Here is a 20587-nt window from a genome sequence, read left to right on the forward strand (position 1 = left end):
ATACGCGGTCTGAACATGGAGTGCGATTGCCCGGAAGCGACGTCCTGCGAGGGCCTTCCGGAATCGTCGATTCGAAAGGAGCCCGCCAAATGTGCCTGGGAACACCGGAAAGTAGTGGACACGAGAATCGAGCCGTTGTTTTCTCTGCCGACGGACCTGATGGGGTGCGCTAGGTGCATCAGGAAATACGAGAAACGAAGGCAGCGGCAACGCGAGGTCACTTATACCGGGAAACGATTGAAAACAGAATGCTTTCGTAGGTCAGCGCGAAACGTGCCCATTCTCCCACTGCTTTCTCCTATTCCCTGTGTTTATTCGGGGACAGGAGAGCAGGAGTGGGATTTAAATTGATCGAAGGGAGAAGCTGGAGCCTTGCGAAACTTATTTCTGCGTGTGCTTGCAGGTTTACGGCGGGCCTGACAGTAAAGCCGGAGTTACCACACGTGGACGTAGATTTGAACAACGACCAAGATGTGAATCGATATTACAATTACATTTGCAACGGGGTTGACACGATTCTCACGGCGCAGATTCAAGCCGACATCGTGGAGGACATACTGAAGCTAATTCCGTACAGTTTGCGCGAACGGTTCAACTACTACGCGGATGATTTACTGGCGGAGGTCAAAGAGGACTTCACGAGGAACATTAAGAAGGCGATATTGCAGTTCGCGCTTCAAGATCCTCTGCAGGGGCACCGGCTCGAGGTCCGGGCAGCCTCGCTTCTTTTCCATCAATTTTAGAAATGCCTTGGATGGCTCCATTCACAAGGAACGCTTTCAATTTCCGCAGGAGGGGGAGACTAGATTGATGCCCAATTTAAGGATTCAACTTCGAGAGCAGCGCGATACTTTGCGGAAGAATTTGTGCCTGATAAACCCATGCATGGTGATGACCTTGGACCAATGGGTTTCCAATTTTCGGTACGAGATTGCTCTATCCGCGGTGTAACGTTCCCGCGGCCGATCCGATCGGGGAATATTTCTTTCAGGTCTTTCCGGCTTATCGACTTCAATCGAATCCAGGAGCACAGGGAGAGCTGGGACCTCGCGGAATTTCAAAGCACGGTTCTTCGTCAAATAGACAGCGCGAGGAACGTTCTGAAGAATTCTTGGTACAGCGGGATACAGGACATATTCCTTGTGGTAAAGGCTCGATGATTATAGATTAGGGTAAATCCGGGGGTGCCGGTGCGACTGGGGGCATTTTCCTATACGTAAAAATGCGCTAAAGTGCAGACCAATTGCTTCTCTAGAAGCCAAACAGTTGAATGAATAGCGCAATTTCACTCAATTTCTACACTTTTATTCTATCAGTTAAATTTACAATATTTTTTGCGAGGCATTATTTTTTTTTATTATTTTTGTTTATTTTTTTTATTCGTTCACTTTTGTATTCATCTGATTTGCTAATATTTAGTAGGTAGTTCACTTTTCAATAGATTTGTAGTTGTAAATAATTTTGCTCTCTTCTTTGTCATTTTTTTACAAATAATTATGTGGGTTATTTCTTTCAAAAATAGGCGGACCATCTCTCCGAACGACGCGTTTCGTTCTTATATCATGACTTCAGTTTTCAACTCGATTTTCAGCAAATATTGTCTTAAGGGGTCTTTTCACTGTGACGTCCCGATAAAGTCCTGCCGATTGGAACCTTTTTCTTTCACAAAAAGAATGTGTTTACTAAATTGGAGCTTTTTTCCTTCTATTTATTAATACGTGATTTGAGAATACAAAATTATTTTTTACATATTTTTTTAATGCTTGCTTACGCCATAAGTGGGTGTAATATGCGCTGTAAAATGAAAGACGCATCGACTGCGTGGTCGATTTTGGAGGAACGCGCACCCCCTCATTTTGGGGCAAGGCATACAAAAATACGAAAAAATGTTGTAGTCTCAAAACACATATTAATAAATAGGAAAAACTTCAATTTAGTAAACACATTCTTTTTGTGACAAAAAAAAAAAATAGCGGTACTTTATCAGGGCGTCACAGTGGAAAGACCCCTTGAAGCAAATAACGACCAGTTTTTCTGAATCAGCATAAAATTCTGAAGATATTAGGTTCATTCTGATAAAACAGATAACATCAGTGTTACTTTTAATAGCCGTTTTATGTTAGGTGTACCGACAGCCCCGGATTTACCCCGCATCAATTTTATTACCCGTATCAAATTTTTCAGTTATCATTCGCAGAATAATAGGAAGAATCTTGTGCCAAGCCCGATGGATCGTTGGCGATTCAAGAGGTTCTTCGAGTGCGTTGGCAAAATCATGGAGTCGCAGCTCATGTACGCCTTTAAAAAGAGTTTGAAAGATTTCATGGACATGGTCGTCCGCTGCCAGGTGAATTATTTTCAAATTATCGCTGAGCGGGGATAAAATGTACAACGTAGGAATTATTCGTTGCTCTCAGCCCGTCGGTGTGAACTTCAACGCGAACATGGTGGTCGTTTCTGACCAGCTCGAGTTCGAGCCATCCTTCGACGGATTTAAGTATGTGCTGTGCAATATTTTGGAGAGTATGTGCGAAGCCGTGAGGAATTTCCAGAAACTGGAGTCGCAGCTTTACTTGGACTGGGCTGGGCCGTTGGACACTCTGAAAGTATTAAAGCTTCACAGACTCAGACGTTCAGCTTGAATATTCACTGTATCCTTTAGCGTCCGTATAAATTCGAGGTAAAATTAGGCGAGTAACTAACCGCGCGAACCTGCTTGATCGCTTTGCAGCCGAAAATAGAGCAGTCCATAGTGGAAGAACATAAACGGGACATCGTCAACCTGATCGATCGAGAGAGGCTAATTCCCGAGCAGATTCTGAGCAAGTTACAAATGTAACTATTCGTATATTCATTGTCAGCTCCCGCAACCACGGTTCTCCTCGAAGCTGTTTCATCCATGTTTCGCAGCTACGAGCATTTGTACAACGGCGACGAGTACAGTATGGTGGAGAGGTTCGTAAGGAACGAGAGCAAGACTTTAGGGGAATACGAGGGAATGATAAAGCATTATCACGATCTGATGGTAAATATCCCGTTGGAGATCGAGAGGACAGCTTTCACGGGCCTCTTCAAAGTGTCCCGGCAGATATTCATCCAGACAATCGTCGAGAACGTCGATCGTGTGAAGCGTCTTCTCACCGACAGTTTGGTGGGCAGGTACCAGAGTACAGTGAGCAGGTGAGTGTCTTGTTATCTCATCTTGTTATCCCAAGGAAGGATAGCGCAGCAGCGAGAGGCTGCCAGGTGTATTGGTAATCATAATCATCAGCGTGGTTTAGAGTTGCAGATGAATACGAGATGATAGCCGGGCGAGCTTTGAGCACGCCCTCGGACACTGCCAGCTTGATGGAGCTAATAAGCTTCGTTCGAACAACCATGGACGTCTCTCTGAAGAACCTGGAGAAAAGGCTTTACGAGACAATCGAGCATATTCTCCTCCTGTCCGATTATCGCTTCCTCACAGACGCAGAGATAAACGCCAACAACGTGGCGTTTCAGTGGTACCACAAGATGCCCGAAATTTTCGAGGAGAACGAAGTGATCATCGCGAACAAGAGCATAGAGTTTCAGGATGCTTTAAAAGGTGGGGATGTTAGAAACGAAGCATCGATCGGAGTGTAACTGGTACGTTTCTAACAGTCAGGTACGTGAGGTTCGAAGAGGAGCTGGAGTCCTATGCCAAGCAAGTGGAGGAGATCCAATATTGGGGAGATCCGGAGGAGGTGTACAGGTACCAGAAGCGAGCGGAGAACCTGGAGAATAGGCTGATCGCCGCCATGGAGAAGATCGATAAGTTTAACGAAGAGGAGGACTCGTTCGGCTGGGAGATGACGCAATATCCGAGGCGCAAGCAGATAGCGGATCAGCTAAAGCCGTTCAAGCAGCTGTTCGATGCGATCTGCGACTTCTTGACCAAACACGACCAGTGGGTGAACTCGATGATCGGAAGTTACGGCCCTGATCAGATCGACAACGAGGTGGGGTACGCGTACAGGTCCGTAAGTCGCGTTTCAGCTTTCCACACTGGAGCTTTTATTGACCGGTGCCTTGACAAGTAGAGATTGATGCGCTTTATTAGGACGATCTACAAATTGGAGAGATCTTTCTATGAACCGGACTTGAAGAACCTGGCACTCAGCGTGCGCGAGAAAATCGAGGAGTTCAGGGAGAACATGCCGATCATCACGACTTTGGGCAATCCGGGTTTGAAGGCTCGCCACTGGGAGCAGATTTCGGAGATCATCGGTATCCCCGTGAAAGCCGACGCCGACTTAACACTGCGGAGGGTCTTGGAGATGGGTTTGGAACCGTTCGTGGGGAAGTTCGAGGGTATCTCGGACAACGCCTCGAAGGAGAACACCTTGGAGGTTGCCATCGAGAAGATGCACCGGGACTGGAAAAACTTGGCCTTCACGGTGAACCCTTTCAAGGATACTGGCTCCTACGTGATCGCGGACGTTGACGATATACAGCTGCTTCTGGATGACCACATCGTGAAAACGGTCACCATTAAGAACTCGCCTAACATAAAGCCCTTCGAAGCGAGGATACTGTAAGTAAAATGGCAAGGTATTATTGAGGGGGGACACCACTGTAATGGCCCGAAAAGTAAAGGTGTCTTTGGAAATTTATTAAAAGCAAACTACGTAATGAATATTTTTCAAACTTTCAGGACTTTTTATTGGATATTTAAGCTATACGAATATCTTTTTTTAAATTTATTTAAAGCAGATTTATAAACTGTACAGCACCAGTAACTTAGGGCTGCAAAAAATTTCCGCTGACATAGTTGACAGTTTTCCGACGAAACAGTTCTTCGGAAATAAAAAAAAAAACAAAATGATTTAGAAACTATATGCGCATCGCTATGGCACGACGGATTCGATTTTAAAAATTTTGAATAATGACAAAATGGCGAACCTCTGAAAAAAATTGTGAAATTTGATTCTAGTACATTAGCCTCTTTCGTTGAAAAAGAAATAGAAGGAAACAACCAATAAAAAAACTCCCGTCGTGCCATAGCCATCCGCATGTAGTTTCTAAAACATTTTGGTTTGTTGATTTTAGAAGCACCGATTCGTCAGAAAACTGTCAACCGGATTTTTTGCAGCGCAAAGTTACTGAGCCTGTACAGCTTGTAAATCTGCTTTAAATAAATTTAAAAAAAAGATATTCGTATAGCTTAAATATCCAATAAAAAGTCCTGAAAGTTTAAAAAAGATTCATTACGTAGTTTGCTTTTAATAAATTTCCAAAGATACCTTTACTTTTCGGGCCATTACAGTGGTGTCCCCCCTTTAAGTGACCTGCAAGGGTACTTCTGGAGTTCTTAGGAATAATGTTTATAAGTCCCTGTTTCGAAAAATGGTACCCATCCTCGCGAGATAATTCAGACACGATCGTGACGTACGAGCAGGAGGTGGGAGTTAAAGCTGCATCTACTGCAAGACATCCTGGACCAATGGCTGCACGTGCAGGCGATCTGGATGTATCTGGAGCCGATCTTCACGTCGCCAGATATCCAGCACCAGATGCCAGAAGAAGGGAGGAAGTTCTCTTCCGTGGACAAAACATGGCGGGATATCATGAAGACCGTGCAGGTGGATTCTCGCGCTCTGGTCGTCGTTGAGATCGATAAGATGCTAGAGAGGCTGAAAAAGTGTTACGCTCTGCTGGAGGACATTCAGAAGGGCCTGAATGATTACCTGGAGAAGAAACGGCTCTTCTTCCCCAGGTTCTTCTTCCTCTCTAACGACGAGTTGCTGGAGATCCTGTCCGAAACCAAGGATCCGACCCGGTAGGCCTACGAACGCTAGCATCCACTTCGATCCCGCGGGTGGTTCGGTTAGAATAAGAACAGCGAAATCACCGGTGTTTCAGCGTTCAGCCGCATCTGAGTAAGTGTTTCGAGGGTATACACACGCTGAAGTTCAACGAGGACCTCGAGGTGCTCGGGATGACGTCCACGGAGGAGGAGGAGGTTCCCCTGATCGAGATAATATCCACTTCAGCCGCCAGGGGACAAGTGGAGAAGTGGCTCATCGAACTGGAAACAATTATGCGGAAAAGTGTGCGGCATGTGGTGGAGCAGGCGATACTGGCGTTTCCAACGAAGCCGAGAGCAGACTGGGTGCTCGACTGGCCTGGCCAGACAATTCTTTGCGTTGGCAAGACCTATTGGACACTGCACATAGAGGAGGCCATGTCGGACGGGGTTGAAGGCATGACGAGATACTTGAACCAGTGTCGGGCAGAGTTGACGGACATAATATTGCTCGTCAGGGGCAAACTGTCCAAGCAGAATCGTATCACCTTGGGTAACTACCGAATCCTCGCTCCGCGCCGTTATATGTACATATATCCGTGGGAAATCAGCTTCAAGTTTATTTGCAATTCTAGAGGCCCTGGTTACGCTGGATGTCCACGGGGGCGACGTGCTCGAAAACCTGTGCATCGAGAAAGTGATCAGGAACACCGACTTCAAATGGCTTTGCCACCTGCGTTACTACTGGCTGGTTAGAAAGATCGTTTGGTACCAGTAAGTAAGAGCCGAACGACGACGACGTTACGCTAGTACCATTCTTCTAGGAAGAGAACATGTTGGCCTACATGATAAACACGTTCCAACGATACGGTTACGAATACCTGGGTAATTCCTCGAGGCTGGTCATCACTCCTCTGACAGACCGCTGCTACAGAACCCTTTTCGGCGCCCTGAGCCTTCACCTGGGCGGCGCGCCGGAAGGTCCAGCTGGAACCGGGAAGACGGAGACGACGAAGGACCTGGCGAAAGCGGTGGCCAAGCAGTGCGTGGTGTTCAATTGTTCAGAGGGGTTGGATTACCTCGCTCTGGGCAAGTTCTTCAAGGGGTTGGCGTCCTGCGGGGCCTGGTCCTGCTTCGACGAGTTCAATCGAATCGACTTGGAGGTGCTGTCGGTGGTGGCTCAGCAGATCCTCACTATCCAGCGTGCGATCGGCAGCGGCACCGAGAGGATGTTCTTCGAGGGGTCGGAAATATTCCTGGACCCGTCGTGCGCCATATTCATCACCATGAACCCGGGCTACGCTGGCAGGTCCGAGCTGCCAGATAATCTGAAGGCTCTGTTTCGGCCAGTCGCCATGATGGTACCCGATTACGCGTTGATCGCGGAGAACACCCTCTACTCGTACGGTTTCTACAACGGCAGACCGTTGGCCGTGAAGATCGTGACCGCTTACAAGCTCTGCTCGGAGCAGCTGAGCAGCCAGCCCCACTACGATTACGGTATGAGGGCAGTCAAGTCTGTCCTGGTCGCTGCCGGTAACCTGAAGCTCAGGTACCCAGATCAGTCCGAGGATATTCTGATGCTGAGGAGCATACTGGACGTGAACCTCCCGAAATTCCTCGTCCACGATTTGCCTCTGTTCGAGGGTATCGCTTCGGACTTGTTCCCCGGCGTCGTTCTGCCGAAGCCAGATTACACACACCTGAACGCCTGCACGCTGGACGCCTCTGCGGCGGGGAACATACAGTGCACGCCCTTCTTCTTGGAGAAGATACAGCAGATATACGAGATGATGATCGTCAGGCACGGCTTCATGATAGTCGGCCTGCCTTTCGGCGGGAAAACATCGGCGTACAGGATACTGGCCGACTGCCTCGGTTTGTTAGAGGAACGAGGACTGATGGATGAGCACCGGGTGGAGATAACGGTTATTAATCCCAAGGCGATCACCATGGGACAATTATACGGGCAGTTCGACCCCGCGTCCCACGAATGGAGCGACGGAGTGCTGGCCGTCAGCTACAGGGCTTTCGCCACGTCCACAAATACGAATAGAAAGTGGCTGGTGTTCGACGGGCCGGTGGACGCGCTCTGGATCGAGAATATGAACACCGTGCTGGACGACAATAAGAAGCTGTGCCTCACCTCGGGGGAGATCATCCAACTAGCGCCCACGACGAACCTCATCTATGAACCCATGGACCTGGATGTAAGGAGGATTTATTGCTTTTATAGATTGCAGCTAAGATCTTCTGAATTGTTTACCACTTGAGGACGATTGTTTATGAACTATTAGGTTGCATCGCCCGCCACAGTGTCCAGATGCGGTATGATCTACATGGAGCCAGTCAGCCTGGGTTGGTCGCCGCTTCTGGTCTCCTGGTTGAACAATCTGCCATCCACTTTCACGGAGCACATTAAGCTTCACTTGTACGAAGTGTACAAGAGATTTTGCCCGCCTCTTCTACATCTTCTGCGGAGAGGCGGACTGAAGGTCGGAGGGGATCCCTTCTTCAGATAGAGTTATCGGCGTGGTTCACGATTTCTTTTAATTCCGTCTCTAGGAACTGATAACGATGCCCGATACCAATCTGGTGAGGTCCGTGATGTATCTTGTCGACTGTTTCCTAGACGATTTCCACAACGAGAAGTACCTGCAAACGTTGTCGGACCTAGATATGAGAGCGCAAGTGGAGGTACTCGTTTCTCCGCGATATCTATTCGATCCAGAAACTTTTCAGCAACATTCGCGTTGCAGGGCTGCTTCTTCTTCGCCTGCATCTGGGCGATGGGTGGCACGCTCATGGTGGACTCTCGACCAGCGTTCAGCGATCTTTTCAGAGCATTAACCGGGAGCGAGTTCCCCGAGGACGTGAGAGAACGTTTCGGCGTCTCCGAGGAAACCACTAACCCGTCCAAGCCGTACGTGGTGAATTTGCCAATGACGGGCCTGGTTTTCGATTATAAGTTCATCAAGGAGGGCAGGGGCAAGTGGAGGCCGTGGATGGACGATCTGCATGACCTTCCGGCGATTCCGGCGGACATGCCAGTGAACCAGATAATCGTCCCGACGATCGAGACGGTCCGGTATTTTCACCTGTTCAAGCTGTTGATTTGTCACCACAAGCCTGTCCTTCTGGTTGGTTCGACCGGGACAGGGAAATCTGTCTACATCATGGAGTTCCTGCTGAAGAGGAACGACCCGGACACGTTCAAACCGATGTTCGTGATATTCTCGGCGCAAACCACCGCTAATCAGACCCAGGAGACGATCATGAACAAATTGGACAGGAGGAAGAAGGGACTTTTCGGGGCTCCGCCGGGCAAGCACTGGGTGGTGTTCGTGGACGACCTTTCCATGCCACAGAAAGAGGAATACGGCGCCCAGCCGCCCATAGAGTTGCTGAGACAGTTGTTAGACCACTGGACGTGGTACGATTTAAAGGAAATTGCTCCCATACAGCTGGTGGACGTCCAAATAGTCTGCGCGATGGGCCCCCCAGCCGGCGGCCTGGACGTTACCCCGAGATTCAAACGACACTTCGTCACGCTGGGCATCTCGGAGTTCTCCGACGACGTTCTGATTACTATATTCACCACTATAGTCAGTTGGCACTTGGACGCCAAGGAGTTTCCCGACTTTTTCCTCCCCAGCATCGCCCACATCGTGGACAGCACGCTGGACGTCTATAAAGAGACCAAGGAAAACCTTCTGCCAACTCCAGCCAAGTGCCATTACTTGTTTAACTTGAGGGACTTCTCGAGGGTGATCCAAGGAGTGCTCTTATCGACCCCCGAAACTGTCACTAATCCTGTAAGCACCGATGCAGATCAGGGGACGTCCGTCTCGCGGAGTAGTAATATGATTTTCGCTGTCAAGGTGGGCTTGAAGCGTTTGTGGGTGCACGAGGTCCTCCGCGTCTACGGTGATCGATTGGTTGACGACACGGACATTAAATGGCTCGTCGAGCAAATACGGCAGACCATCGCGCTGTATATGGCGGACGACTTGAATAGTATGTTTCAAGACTTGCTCAGTGGTACTAGTGATACCGTAAGTTGTTCTCCTTATATTAGTCTCGCGATCAGATTAGAGTCATCGATCCAAAAGTGTGAGATGTTCGTTAGGTGACAGAAACCGAGCTTCGAAACCTCATCTACTGCGACTTCCAAGACCCTCTGGCTGATAAGAAGTTGTACACAGAGGTGGAGGATTTAGAGCATCTCACAATCGTGGTCGAGGAGTACCTCGCTGAGTACAATTCGATTTCAAGAACACCGATGAATCTCGTCCTCTTTAGGTCTCAATCCTACCTTCCATTCTAGCATTACAATCGTTAAACAACACATCTGAGAAGCACAATTTCGTTCCATTCTCGACAGTTTCGCTGTGGAGCATCTGTCAAAGATCTGCCGAGTGATGATGCAGCCGCGAAGTCACGTGATGTTGATCGGTGTGGGAGGTTCAGGACGGCAGTCCCTGACGAAGTTGGCAGCCCATATCCAGGACTACGACCTGTTCCAAGTGGAGCTATCCCAGCAGTACGGGCGATACGAGTGGCACGAGGATCTGAAGAGCATCCTGAAGAAGAGCGCCGCCAGTGACTTGCACACGGTCTTTCTGTTCATGGACACTCAGATCAAGGAGGAGACGTTCCTGGAGGACATCAGCAACCTGCTGAACTCCGGGGAGGTACCGAACATATTCCCAGCCGACGAGATGTCCGACATCTGCGAGAAGATGCGAGTGATCGACCGTCAGAGGGACAGGTCGTTGCAGACCGATGGCAGCCCCGTGGCGCTCTTCAACTTCTTCGTGCAGATGGTGCGCGAGCACCTGCACGTGGTGGTCACTATGTCGCCTATCGGAGAGAATTTCCGCGTGAGGATCAGGAAGTTCCCGGCCCTGGTGAACTGCTGCACGATAGATTGGCTGCAACCGTGGCCGGAAGACGCTCTGCTCGCCGTCGCCACCAAGTTCCTCGGCGAGATCGATATGCCGGAGGGCGAGCGGGACGCCTGCATCGAGATGTGCCAGTACTTCCACACGTCCACGCAGGACCTGTCCCAGGAATTCCTGAGGAGGGCCAAGAGGTATAACTACGTCACGCCCACGTCCTACCTCGAGCTCATCAACACGTTCAAGGATCTGCTGGAGCAGAAGAGGAAGAAGGCGCTCGACGGTAAGAGGAGGTACGAGGCGGGCTTGGAGAGGTTGGACAGTACTCACAAGCAGGTGGAGAAGATGCAGGAGACCTTGGTCGCGTTACAACCTCTGCTCCACGTCGCTGCCAAGGACGTGGAGGCCATGTTCCTCGACGTTCAAAAGGAGAACGACGAAGCCGCTGTCATGGAGCAGATGGTTCAGAAGGACGAGGAGGCTGCTATGGTAAGACGTTGCCGGGCTCAAGATCAAAGCCCCGCGATTAGACTTAGGGTGCCTGATTTTCGCGAGTGACACTCCACGTTCCCTCGCGCAAGCTCGTTTATTTTCTCTGTATACATTTCTCGCTTCGCTTTGCGTTAACGGTAGGTGGGTTTGAATGTTTCTTTAGCTTACATCGAAGTCTTCGGGGTGTTTTAGCTCGTAGCGAAGGGAGCAGAAGATATGCGCCTGGAATGCGACGCGGACTTGCAAGAAGTGATGCCAATATTGAACGCGGCGAATGACGCCTTGAACACTCTCACTCCTCAGGACATCCAAATCGTTAGGTCCATGAAACGTCCACCAGCCGGTGTCCGACTGGTCATGGAAGCAGTCTGCATTCTGAAGGTACCGCCCTCAACCTCCCGCCGAGACGATAAAAAGGGATCGGAAGTATAATAAACACTCTGTCATCTCAGGACGCGAAACCAGAGAAAGTTCAAACCCCGGAAGGCGCGGTTGAAGACTACTGGAAGGCCTCCCTCCGCATGTTGAGCGACATGAAGTTCCTCGAGTCCTTGCTGCTGTTCGACAAGGACAACATACCAGAGAGGATCATGACGAAGATTCGCACCACGATCCTGACGAACCCGAACTTCGACCCGGAGAGGATCAAGTACGTGTCCACGGCTTGCGAGGGCCTCTGCAGATGGGTGTTCGCGTTGTCGGAGTACGACGTAGTGGCGAAGATCGTGGCACCTAAAAGGCAGGCCCTGGCCGCGGCGGAGGCGGAGTACTCCAAGGCGATGGTTCAACTGAACTTGAAGAGGAGTCAGTTGCAAGAGGTGCGTGATAGGCTTCAGAAGCTGGAGGAGCTGTTGGCAGAGCGAAGGGCCGAGTACCAGGCGATGACCGATGAAGTGAACGACTGCGAGGCGAAATTGAGGAGAGCCAAGGAGCTGATCGGCGGGTTGGGTGGAGAATACACCAGGTGGTCGGAGACTGCCAAGGCGTTGGGTGAACTCTACTACAAGCTGACAGGCGATATCCTGGTAGGCTCCGGCGTGGTGGCCTACCTAGGGGTGTTCACCACCCAGTACAGGCAGCAGCAGATCGAGAATTGGGTACAGATCTGCAGCGACCTAAACGTGGTATGCACCAAGGACTACCAGCTCACGCAGATCCTCGGCGATGCTGTGCTGATAAGGTCGTGGAACATCTTCGGCCTGCCCAGCGACCTGTTCTCGACAGACAACGCCATAATCGTGACGAATTCAAGGCGATTCCCCCTGATGATCGATCCCCAGGGTCAGGCCAATAAATGGGTGAAGAACATGGAGAAGGAGAACAACATCAACGTGATCAGACTGTCTCAGAGCGATTACATGAGGGTGTTGGAGAACGCCGTGCAGTTTGGGCAGCCAGTGTTATTGGAAAACGTCGGCGAGGAGCTGGATGCCGCCTTGGAGCCTCTTTTAATGAGACAGACGTTCAGGTCCGGCGGTACCATTTGCATCAAGATTGGGGATTCCATTATCGAGTACTCTGACAGCTTTCGGTACGTGTCCGTTAAACTTTCCCTGGGGTATTCGATTTCTTAGTTAACTGCGGGTGTATACCGCGAGGCTATCGGTAGGTCGGGAGTTCGGAACGCGGACAGGTAACGAGACCATCCTTTTGAAAAAGAAATGAAAGCGATTGACGAAGAACTTTCGAGACACGTGTCTCTTCTTCCAGATTCTACATCACGACGAAGTTACGCAACCCACACTACCTGCCAGAAGTGGCGGTGAAAGTGACCTTACTGAATTTCATGATCACCCCCATCGGCCTGGAGGATCAGCTTCTCGGTATCGTGGTGGCGAAAGAGAGGCCAGACCTGGAGGCCGAGAAGAACCAGTTGATCGTGCAAGGAGCCGCCAACAAGAAGTACGTGATCGATGTTCCACGACGGTTCTTCAAAGTTCACTGGCAATGCTCTGTCGCAGAATGCTGAAGGAGATCGAGGATAAGATCCTGGAAGTTCTATCGACCTCTGAGGCGAACATTCTCGAGGACGAGACAGCGATCGGCGTCCTCAGCTCGTCGAAGCAGCTCTCTGACGAAATTCTAGCGAAGCAGACGGCGGCTGAGGTCACCGAGAAGTCTATCGACGTCGCGAGATTAGAATACACCCCGATTGCTGTTTACAGCACCGTCCTCTTCTTCACGATCGGTATCCTTTTCCTTGCGAGACAGACGGGTCACAGGTGGTGTTCCTCGAATAAAACAGTGATTTTTCAAACAGCTGTCCTGGCGCACATTGACCCTATGTACCAGTACTCGCTGGTCTGGTTCGTGAACCTGTTCAGCAACACCATCGACAACACGGAGCCGGTCGACGATATACAGACACGACTGAAGGACCTCACGAAACACTTCACTTACTCGCTGTACGTGAACATATGTCGCTCCCTGTTCGAGAAGGACAAGCTTCTGTTCGCGCTGCTGCTTTCGGTGAACCTGCTGCATAACCAGGGACTGGTCTCGATGCCCCAGTGGATGTTCCTGTTGACCGGGGGCGTCGGCCTAGACAATCCCTACGCGAACCCCACGGAATGGCTGCCCCCGTTATCCTGGGACGAGCTGTGCCGCCTGGACAATATTCCTGGATTCGAGGTACATCGAGATGCAAATAAAACACGAATGGGGTGCGAGATAACGATCGTCCCTCTAGCTTGAATGTATTAAAAGTTCAAGCAGCGGAGGTGCGAGTTCGCTTCGTTTATTATCTGGTTTCGTCGCGTACAAAGTCCGCCCGTCTCCGTTTTTTTTTTTGCGCGCGTAGGGCCTGAGAGCTTGCTTCACGGAGAAGGTGGACGCTTGGAAGGTCGTCTTTGATCACATGGAGCCTCACACTTTGCCGTTCCCAGAGCCTTACGACAAACTCACCCCTTTCGAGAGAATGACCGTGCTGCGGTGCATTCGTCCTGACAAAGTCGTGCCCGCCGCACAGCAGTTTGTGGAAGGTAGAAATATTCTGCGCAAGGTAGACCATTCCTTATCGATCGACACGGCAATTTAATGTGCACAGTAATGTTTCAAGAGTCACATCGAGATAGGACTGCTTCATTTGTAGAATATAGTAGTGCACAGTGTAAGTACAAAACTGAGTGGCGGAAGCATTATGCTTTCAGATCATGTCCTTAGGATGAACTGTAGGATGAATATTATTCGGAATAGCTTTAATACTCGGCTTTGCCCGAAATTTAGATTCTGATTTTATAAAAAAAAATTTATTTATTTTTTTTATGAAAGTAGTCACATTCGTCTGGATTAGTTAGACATAATGAGCTGGAACACATTTCGTGACCCCAGAGTTTACCGTTCGAAAGTTTTTAGGCGACAGACAAACACACAATCACTTTCTGCTTTATATATTAAGATTAACAGAAGAAGGTAGACCTTCTGGTCTACTAATGAAATTTATTCCTGTCTTCTACTAGCACTAGGCAGTCAAACCGCACGAAAATCTAGTATTCTTTGCGAATTAATTACAAGGAGATGAAACCAAGCACAGACTTTCCTTTTTACAGAGTGTTTATTCCTATCGCGTAGAGTAAAAAAAATATTTTTTTATCTACATATCTATTTTACACATGGCGCTGCACGAGGTTGATTATACAGTAGTTTAGAAAAAGTGTCTTTGGTTTGGCCTGATATTGAGCTTAAAAATAAAGTTACAGCGATTTCTTCAGACAAGTTTCTCTTAGAACCTGTAATTTTGGGGGGACCTCTAAAAAAAGAATTGAACCAAAATTATTAAAGTAGCGGCTAGGAAAAGGCGATTTATACGCAAAATGTCGATCTTCGGGGGTGTACAGATGGCTGATTGTTTTCTTTATCTCTGAAAAAGGAGTTTGACTGAACCTCAGTTTTTTCACAATCAGGGAAAACGGCAAAAAAAAATTCACAGTTTATAGTATTAATAAACATTAACCAAAAGTACTAATCACAATTTGTATTCATCTTCCTGTAATTAATTCGCAAAAAATACTTGACCTTCGAGCGATTTGACTGCCTAGTCCCCTTAATCCTCCTATGAACTCCTCTACTATTTCTATTATTTTTATACCGCAATGTCGCAGGAGCATATGTTGCGTGGAGTAGGAAAAGTTGCGGTGTATCTGGAACGTGAAACTGTACCAGAGTTCTGCTAAACATTCGTACCTTTCGCGTCCTGGTAGAGCAACTGGGACGGCAATACGTCGAGCCGCCGCCCTTCGATCTGGCCTCGTCGTTCGCTGACTCGTACTCCTGCATTCCCCTGATATTCGTTCTGACGCCCGGCGCCGATCCCATGGCGGTTCTACTGAAATTCGCCGACGACCAGGGTTTCGGCACCAACAGGCTCTTCTCCCTGTCTTTGGGTCAAGGGCAGGGAGTGATCGCCGCTGGGCTTATCGACGAGGGGGTGAAGAACGGCACCTGGGTGGTGTTGCAGAATTGTCATCTTGCCAAGAGCTTTATGCCTCAGTTGGAGAAGGTAGACGGATGAATTTGCCTGGTAGTAGGTCCCGGCAGCGAAGGCAGCAGTCGAAAGGGCGAATAGAACGAAAGGAGAATTGAATTTCCAACACGACAGAAATCTATGAGGGCTGTTTTCAGATTTGCGAGACTTTCACTCCAGGAACTGTCCACCCAGATTTCCGATTATGGTTGACGAGCTATCCAGTGGATCACTTTCCCGTCAGCGTTCTCCAAAATGGCGTGAAAATGACCAACGAACCGCCGAAGGGATTGCGAGCAAACATAATCAGATCCTACTTACAGGTAACCATGAATAAAAGTGAATATTCCAGATGCATAAGTTATCGTCTGAAATGATAGGATCCAGTATGCGACGAGGACTTCTTCGAAATGTCGAAGCAGCCAGTGGCCTTCAAGAAGCTGATATTTGCCCTGTGCTTCTTCCACGCGATTATCCAGGAGCGCAGGCAATTCGGCCCCATCGGTTGGAACAATCAGTACGAGTTCAATGAAACCGATCTACGTATCAGCGTCTTGCAGCTGAAGATCTTCCTCGATCAATACGACGACGTGCAGTTCACTGCTTTGAAATACTTAACAGGTATCAGCACCTCCCAACAGCTGTTTCCCTTCAATTTTACCCCGGCAAGCTCTAGTACCGAATTTCAATCAGCGCAGTTGTGAATGTTTGAAGAGCAGTTTAGTCCGCACAGTGGACCAAATCGTAATCAATTTGTCTCTCAGGCGAGTGCAATTACGGTGGCCGAGTGACGGACGAATGGGACAGGAGGACTCTGGTCACAATTCTGGGGAGATTCTATCGCCCCGAGATCCTCGCGCAAAAGGGATACTTGTTCGATCCCAGTGGCATATATTACGTTCCCGCAGTCAGGACTCACAGCGAGTTTCTCCAGTACGTTAGGTCCTTCCCGATGGCCACCGCGCCCAGCGTCTTTGGCATGAACGAGAACGCGGACATCATCAAGGACCAACAAGACACCACGCTGATGCTGTCCTCGATATTAACTACCCAGGTCAGAGCGAGCTAACAAACAGTCAGAAGTTCGTTAAAAATTAACTCTACGAGCAATTTCTTTATCCCTGTGCTGCGTAGACCATTCATGGGATCAAAGTAAGTTGCTTGGCACAGTATTAGGTACGCGGTAAACGGAATAGTAATATCTATTGCTGATTATTTTCCACGCCGTCTAGCTGAGGAAGTTCAGGAAAAAGGTAACAGAATATTATCGCTCGGGTACACGAAAAATATCAATTCCCGATGCTAGCTTCGCCAGCCACGCGGGGCCGCCCATTATCCTTATCTTCGTTCATTAGTTCCGCGACAATTATGGCGCACGCGGGCGGCCGCTGTTCCGCGAGATATAATGGCATTCCTTAAATGTATTCCGCGCGAGGGAATCGCGCGGCGGACTTGCTAACGAGGCACTGTGTCCTCCAATTAGGACACCGGGGATGCGGAAACAGACGCGGGGAAATCGCCCGACGAGATCGTCCACGGGGTGGCGGCTGATATTCTGTCAAAGTTGCCGGATGACTTCGATCTGGTCGTGGCGCTCGAGAAATACCCGACCCTCTACAATCAAAGCATGAACACCGTGCTGGTCCAGGAGATGGGAAGATTCAACAAGCTCCTGCAAACGATCAGGGATAGCCTGGTGAACGTTCAGAAGGCGGTCAAAGGTAAAGCGAGCGTGTGAGCGCCGCTGCCGGCGCTCTGACGAATTTTTCACGGGCCCGTGAACTTGATCCAAGGTTTGGTGATCATGAACCCGACCCTGGAGGAGGTGTACACGTCGATCATCACGGGCAGGATACCGAAACTGTGGATGAACCGCTCCTATCCGTCCATGAAGCCTCTTGGTAACTACGTGCACGACTTCCTGAAGAGGCTGGCCTTCCTTCAGGTGCTCATATGTTTGCCCTTACAGGATCGTCGTTGTCTAATTCATTCCTGAGCTTCGAAATGATCGGTGATGATTGAAGTAGGACGTTTCGTGTTGTAATATTAGAAACGAGGCGTCTTGTTCCTTCGAATTGGTCGATGGATATTATCGTTAGATCCAGGGTACTACTTAGGCAGTCGTTTTAGTCGAAAATGGTGCATTTGTTTCTCAATTAATTACAAAGAAATAAATTCAAGCTGAAATCTGTCTTTTGACACAAACTTTATTAACATCATAAACTTTAAAAACACATGTTTGTTTAGTAAAAAATATTCATTATATGTGACGCTACACGTGGATCATTAAAGAGGACTTTTAAAAAAGTTTCTTTTGTTTTACGAAAGTTTGTTTCAATTGTTTCATTTTTGGTGAAACAAACATGCTTTCTTAAAGCTTATACCTTAGCTTCAATTTATTTATTTGTAAGTAAATGAAAAAGAAATGCTTCATTCTCGACAGAAACGACTGCTTAGCATCCTTAAGGACGATTTTTTTATCGTTTTGTAGGAGTGGTACGACGAAGGGCCACCGTCGACCTTTTGGATATCTGGCTTCTACTTCACGCAGGCCTTCCTCACCGGGGCACGTCAGAATTTTGCGAGGAAATATTCGATACCGATAGACCTTCTGATCTACGATTTCATACCTATGAAAGAAACAGTTTTCCCACAACCACCGAACGACGGTGTCTATATCTACGGGCTGTTTCTTGACGGGGCTCGCTTCAATCTGGATACGATGAAGCTGGACGAATCTTTGCCGAAAATTCTATACGCGGTTGTTCCTTACGTGAGTGTCTTCGTTATTTCCGTCGTTTGCAACGAGTTCTATATCGGTTAAGGTGTCTTCCTGGCTGAAGAAAACTTAATTTTTCGCGAATTAAAAAAAGAAGACCCCTTAAACGATTAGGTATCCCAATGGCAGTGGTGAACTTGAAAATGTTCAACAGAGGACTTATTCTACTGATCGCTGCGTTTGTCTCGCCAGATTTGGCTGGTACCAGCTAAAAAGGACGACGTACACGAGAAGAACACGTACACATGTCCAGTGTACAAAACCGCTGAAAGGAAAGGTGTCCTGTCGACGACCGGCCACTCGACCAACTTCGTAATCGCGATATGGCTCCCGACGGAGCATCCGCAGGAACACTGGATCCTGCGAGGCGTAGCCATGCTCTGCCAATTGTCCGATTAAACCAGTTATTACGCGCGCCGCGTGCTACACCAACGTTTATTTTAACATGAATCTATCCACCGCATGTAGCTTCGTAGATCATTCACGCATCGTTATCAAATAGGATCGAGTCACCCTTGAACTTCGATCACAATTAAACTACTCATGTTATGGAATCTAAAGTTAAATAGCAAGGAAGCTCTATAACTCTACCGCAAATTACTTTACTCACGATCGTAACAGAATCCACGGTGCTGTAAAGCTTTCACCCCTACACACCCCAGCTCGGCTGACGGATTCCGTACAGTGCTAGTAGAAGAGATCAATGAATTCTTCCCCGCAGCGTCTTCTAACTAATCCTTGAACCTTGACTTTCCGAAACTCCCCGCGCGAACATCATCCCCGAACCATACCCTCGAAGCATCCCACCAGAGCAACACGTGAATTATCTATCCACAAAGAAGCATTAATTTCCACCCGGAACCTCGGCCACCGAAAGCTGTTTCTAGAAGTGACAAGCCTAAGGCTCGCGAGGACCGACGACTATAAAACTACGGAGAGACTCCGAACGATGTTGTCCGTGGAAGGAAGTTTAGGCGTAGCGACGAAGCACACTACAACAGGTGGCGGTACACGATCCGGGCAGGTTTCGCCCCGAAAAATCAATCGACCGTTCAGCTTCTTTGTGAAAATTTTCAAACGACCGCGACGGCCAGCGGTCATCGATCCAGCACCTGGGCGACGCGCACACAGCATCCGTGCGCTCCTGTATCGCCAAGGAGGACGGAGAGTCGGCCTGGGGCCACGCCAGCGTCGGCCGATTTCCGGTTACGCGGCGGCGCTTACCCCCTGGACGAGTAGGCTGGGCCATATCCGCCGCAGAATCGAAATTCCTATGCAAACGGTTATCGTAAATATTGCAAGCGGTATCAAGAGCTGGCGGCCAGGTGCAGGAGAGATTTCGAAGGCAGCGTACGTACGCAGGAGATAGCGCGATCGGTCCTGGCGGAGGGGGCGGAGGGTGCTAGGACGAGGGCCAGGAGGGGTTGGAAAGGGAAACAGCCGGATGAAAAATAGTAGGATGAGGAGGAGAGGTGTGCACAGGGTATATTCAGAGGCAGGTTGGTTCGGAAAGGGTGGGTGGTTGGTGGGTGGCTTCAGGGGTTGGTGGCGGCACCCTGTCTACTCGGACCGAGATCGCCGGAGGCTCGTTGCCTAGCGACCTCGTATTGATCTCACCCCGTATCTCGGCTTTTCCCCTTTCCCACGTGATTCCCTCCCTTCTGGCTCCCCTCACCGTTGCTTCCCTCTCCCAGGCCCTCCTTCATCGCGCCCCCGTCTTCCTTCTTTTCCTCTCCCGCCCCTTTTTTGTCTTCCCTTCCCTTCGTCTCCTTCCGTCTATCCCTTTCCCCCTGCCAGGTCCTTCTCCCTTCTCGTCTCCCGGTTTCTTCTTCTTCTGGGCTTCTATTAGGTTTCCTTCTGTTTGCGCGTTTCGAGAGCACTACTGCCCGCGGGAGGGGTAGAAAAATGGTGTCGCTCGGGGGTGGCGGCGACGGGATTAGGATCGAAGGATTTTCTTATGGAGATCCGGCCGAGGGTGTGCTCGTTGCCGGCCGATCGCATCGGTTTCGGGTTTCATCGTCCGCGGTGGAGAACGCGTAAAAATCTTAACAAGTTATCGAGGATTCCGCTCATTTGCTCGCGCCGAGGTGGAGGAACGTCGTGGAGGGGAAGCGCGATAGAGTCCTCCGGCAGGAACAATCGCACTGTATTATGGTATTATGGAGGGCCTGCTCAGTTTATGATTT

General features: G+C 49.3%; 2 protein-coding genes across 2 annotated transcripts; both read left to right on the forward strand.

Annotated features, from left to right (window-relative positions):
• The first annotated feature begins 15 nt into the window (after nucleotides 1-15).
• Nucleotides 16-3286, forward strand: LOC143370076 (dynein axonemal heavy chain 7). The gene is made up of 6 exons (XM_076814689.1): nucleotides 16-260; nucleotides 404-707; nucleotides 825-1145; nucleotides 2198-2347; nucleotides 2418-2606; nucleotides 2732-3286. Exons 1-6 carry the CDS (start codon nucleotides 16-18, stop codon nucleotides 2837-2839), a joined length of 1317 nt encoding a protein of 438 aa, XP_076670804.1. The 3' UTR covers nucleotides 2840-3286.
• Dhc36c (Dynein heavy chain at 36C) lies at nucleotides 3286-18954 on the forward strand. Its single transcript, XM_076814450.1, is given in 29 exon segments — nucleotides 3286-3586; nucleotides 3643-3997; nucleotides 4082-4555; nucleotides 5420-5800; nucleotides 5884-6320; nucleotides 6403-6518; nucleotides 6592-7977; nucleotides 8065-8262; nucleotides 8333-8464; nucleotides 8527-9582; nucleotides 9649-9808; nucleotides 9886-10069; nucleotides 10152-11157; nucleotides 11353-11541; nucleotides 11613-12691; nucleotides 12871-13062; nucleotides 13122-13348; nucleotides 13421-13791; nucleotides 13961-14141; nucleotides 15360-15658; nucleotides 15781-15945; nucleotides 16003-16243; nucleotides 16387-16676; nucleotides 16757-16774; nucleotides 16855-16875; nucleotides 17106-17343; nucleotides 17416-17567; nucleotides 18114-18395; nucleotides 18594-18954. Coding segments are annotated over 29 exon segments (10323 nt in total). The 5' UTR covers nucleotides 3286-3300; the 3' UTR covers nucleotides 18801-18954.
• The last annotated feature ends 1633 nt before the right edge of the window (nucleotides 18955-20587 follow it).

This window comes from Andrena cerasifolii, chromosome 6, assembly GCF_050908995.1.
Source record: "Andrena cerasifolii isolate SP2316 chromosome 6, iyAndCera1_principal, whole genome shotgun sequence".
Classification (NCBI taxonomy): domain Eukaryota; kingdom Metazoa; phylum Arthropoda; class Insecta; order Hymenoptera; family Andrenidae; genus Andrena; species Andrena cerasifolii.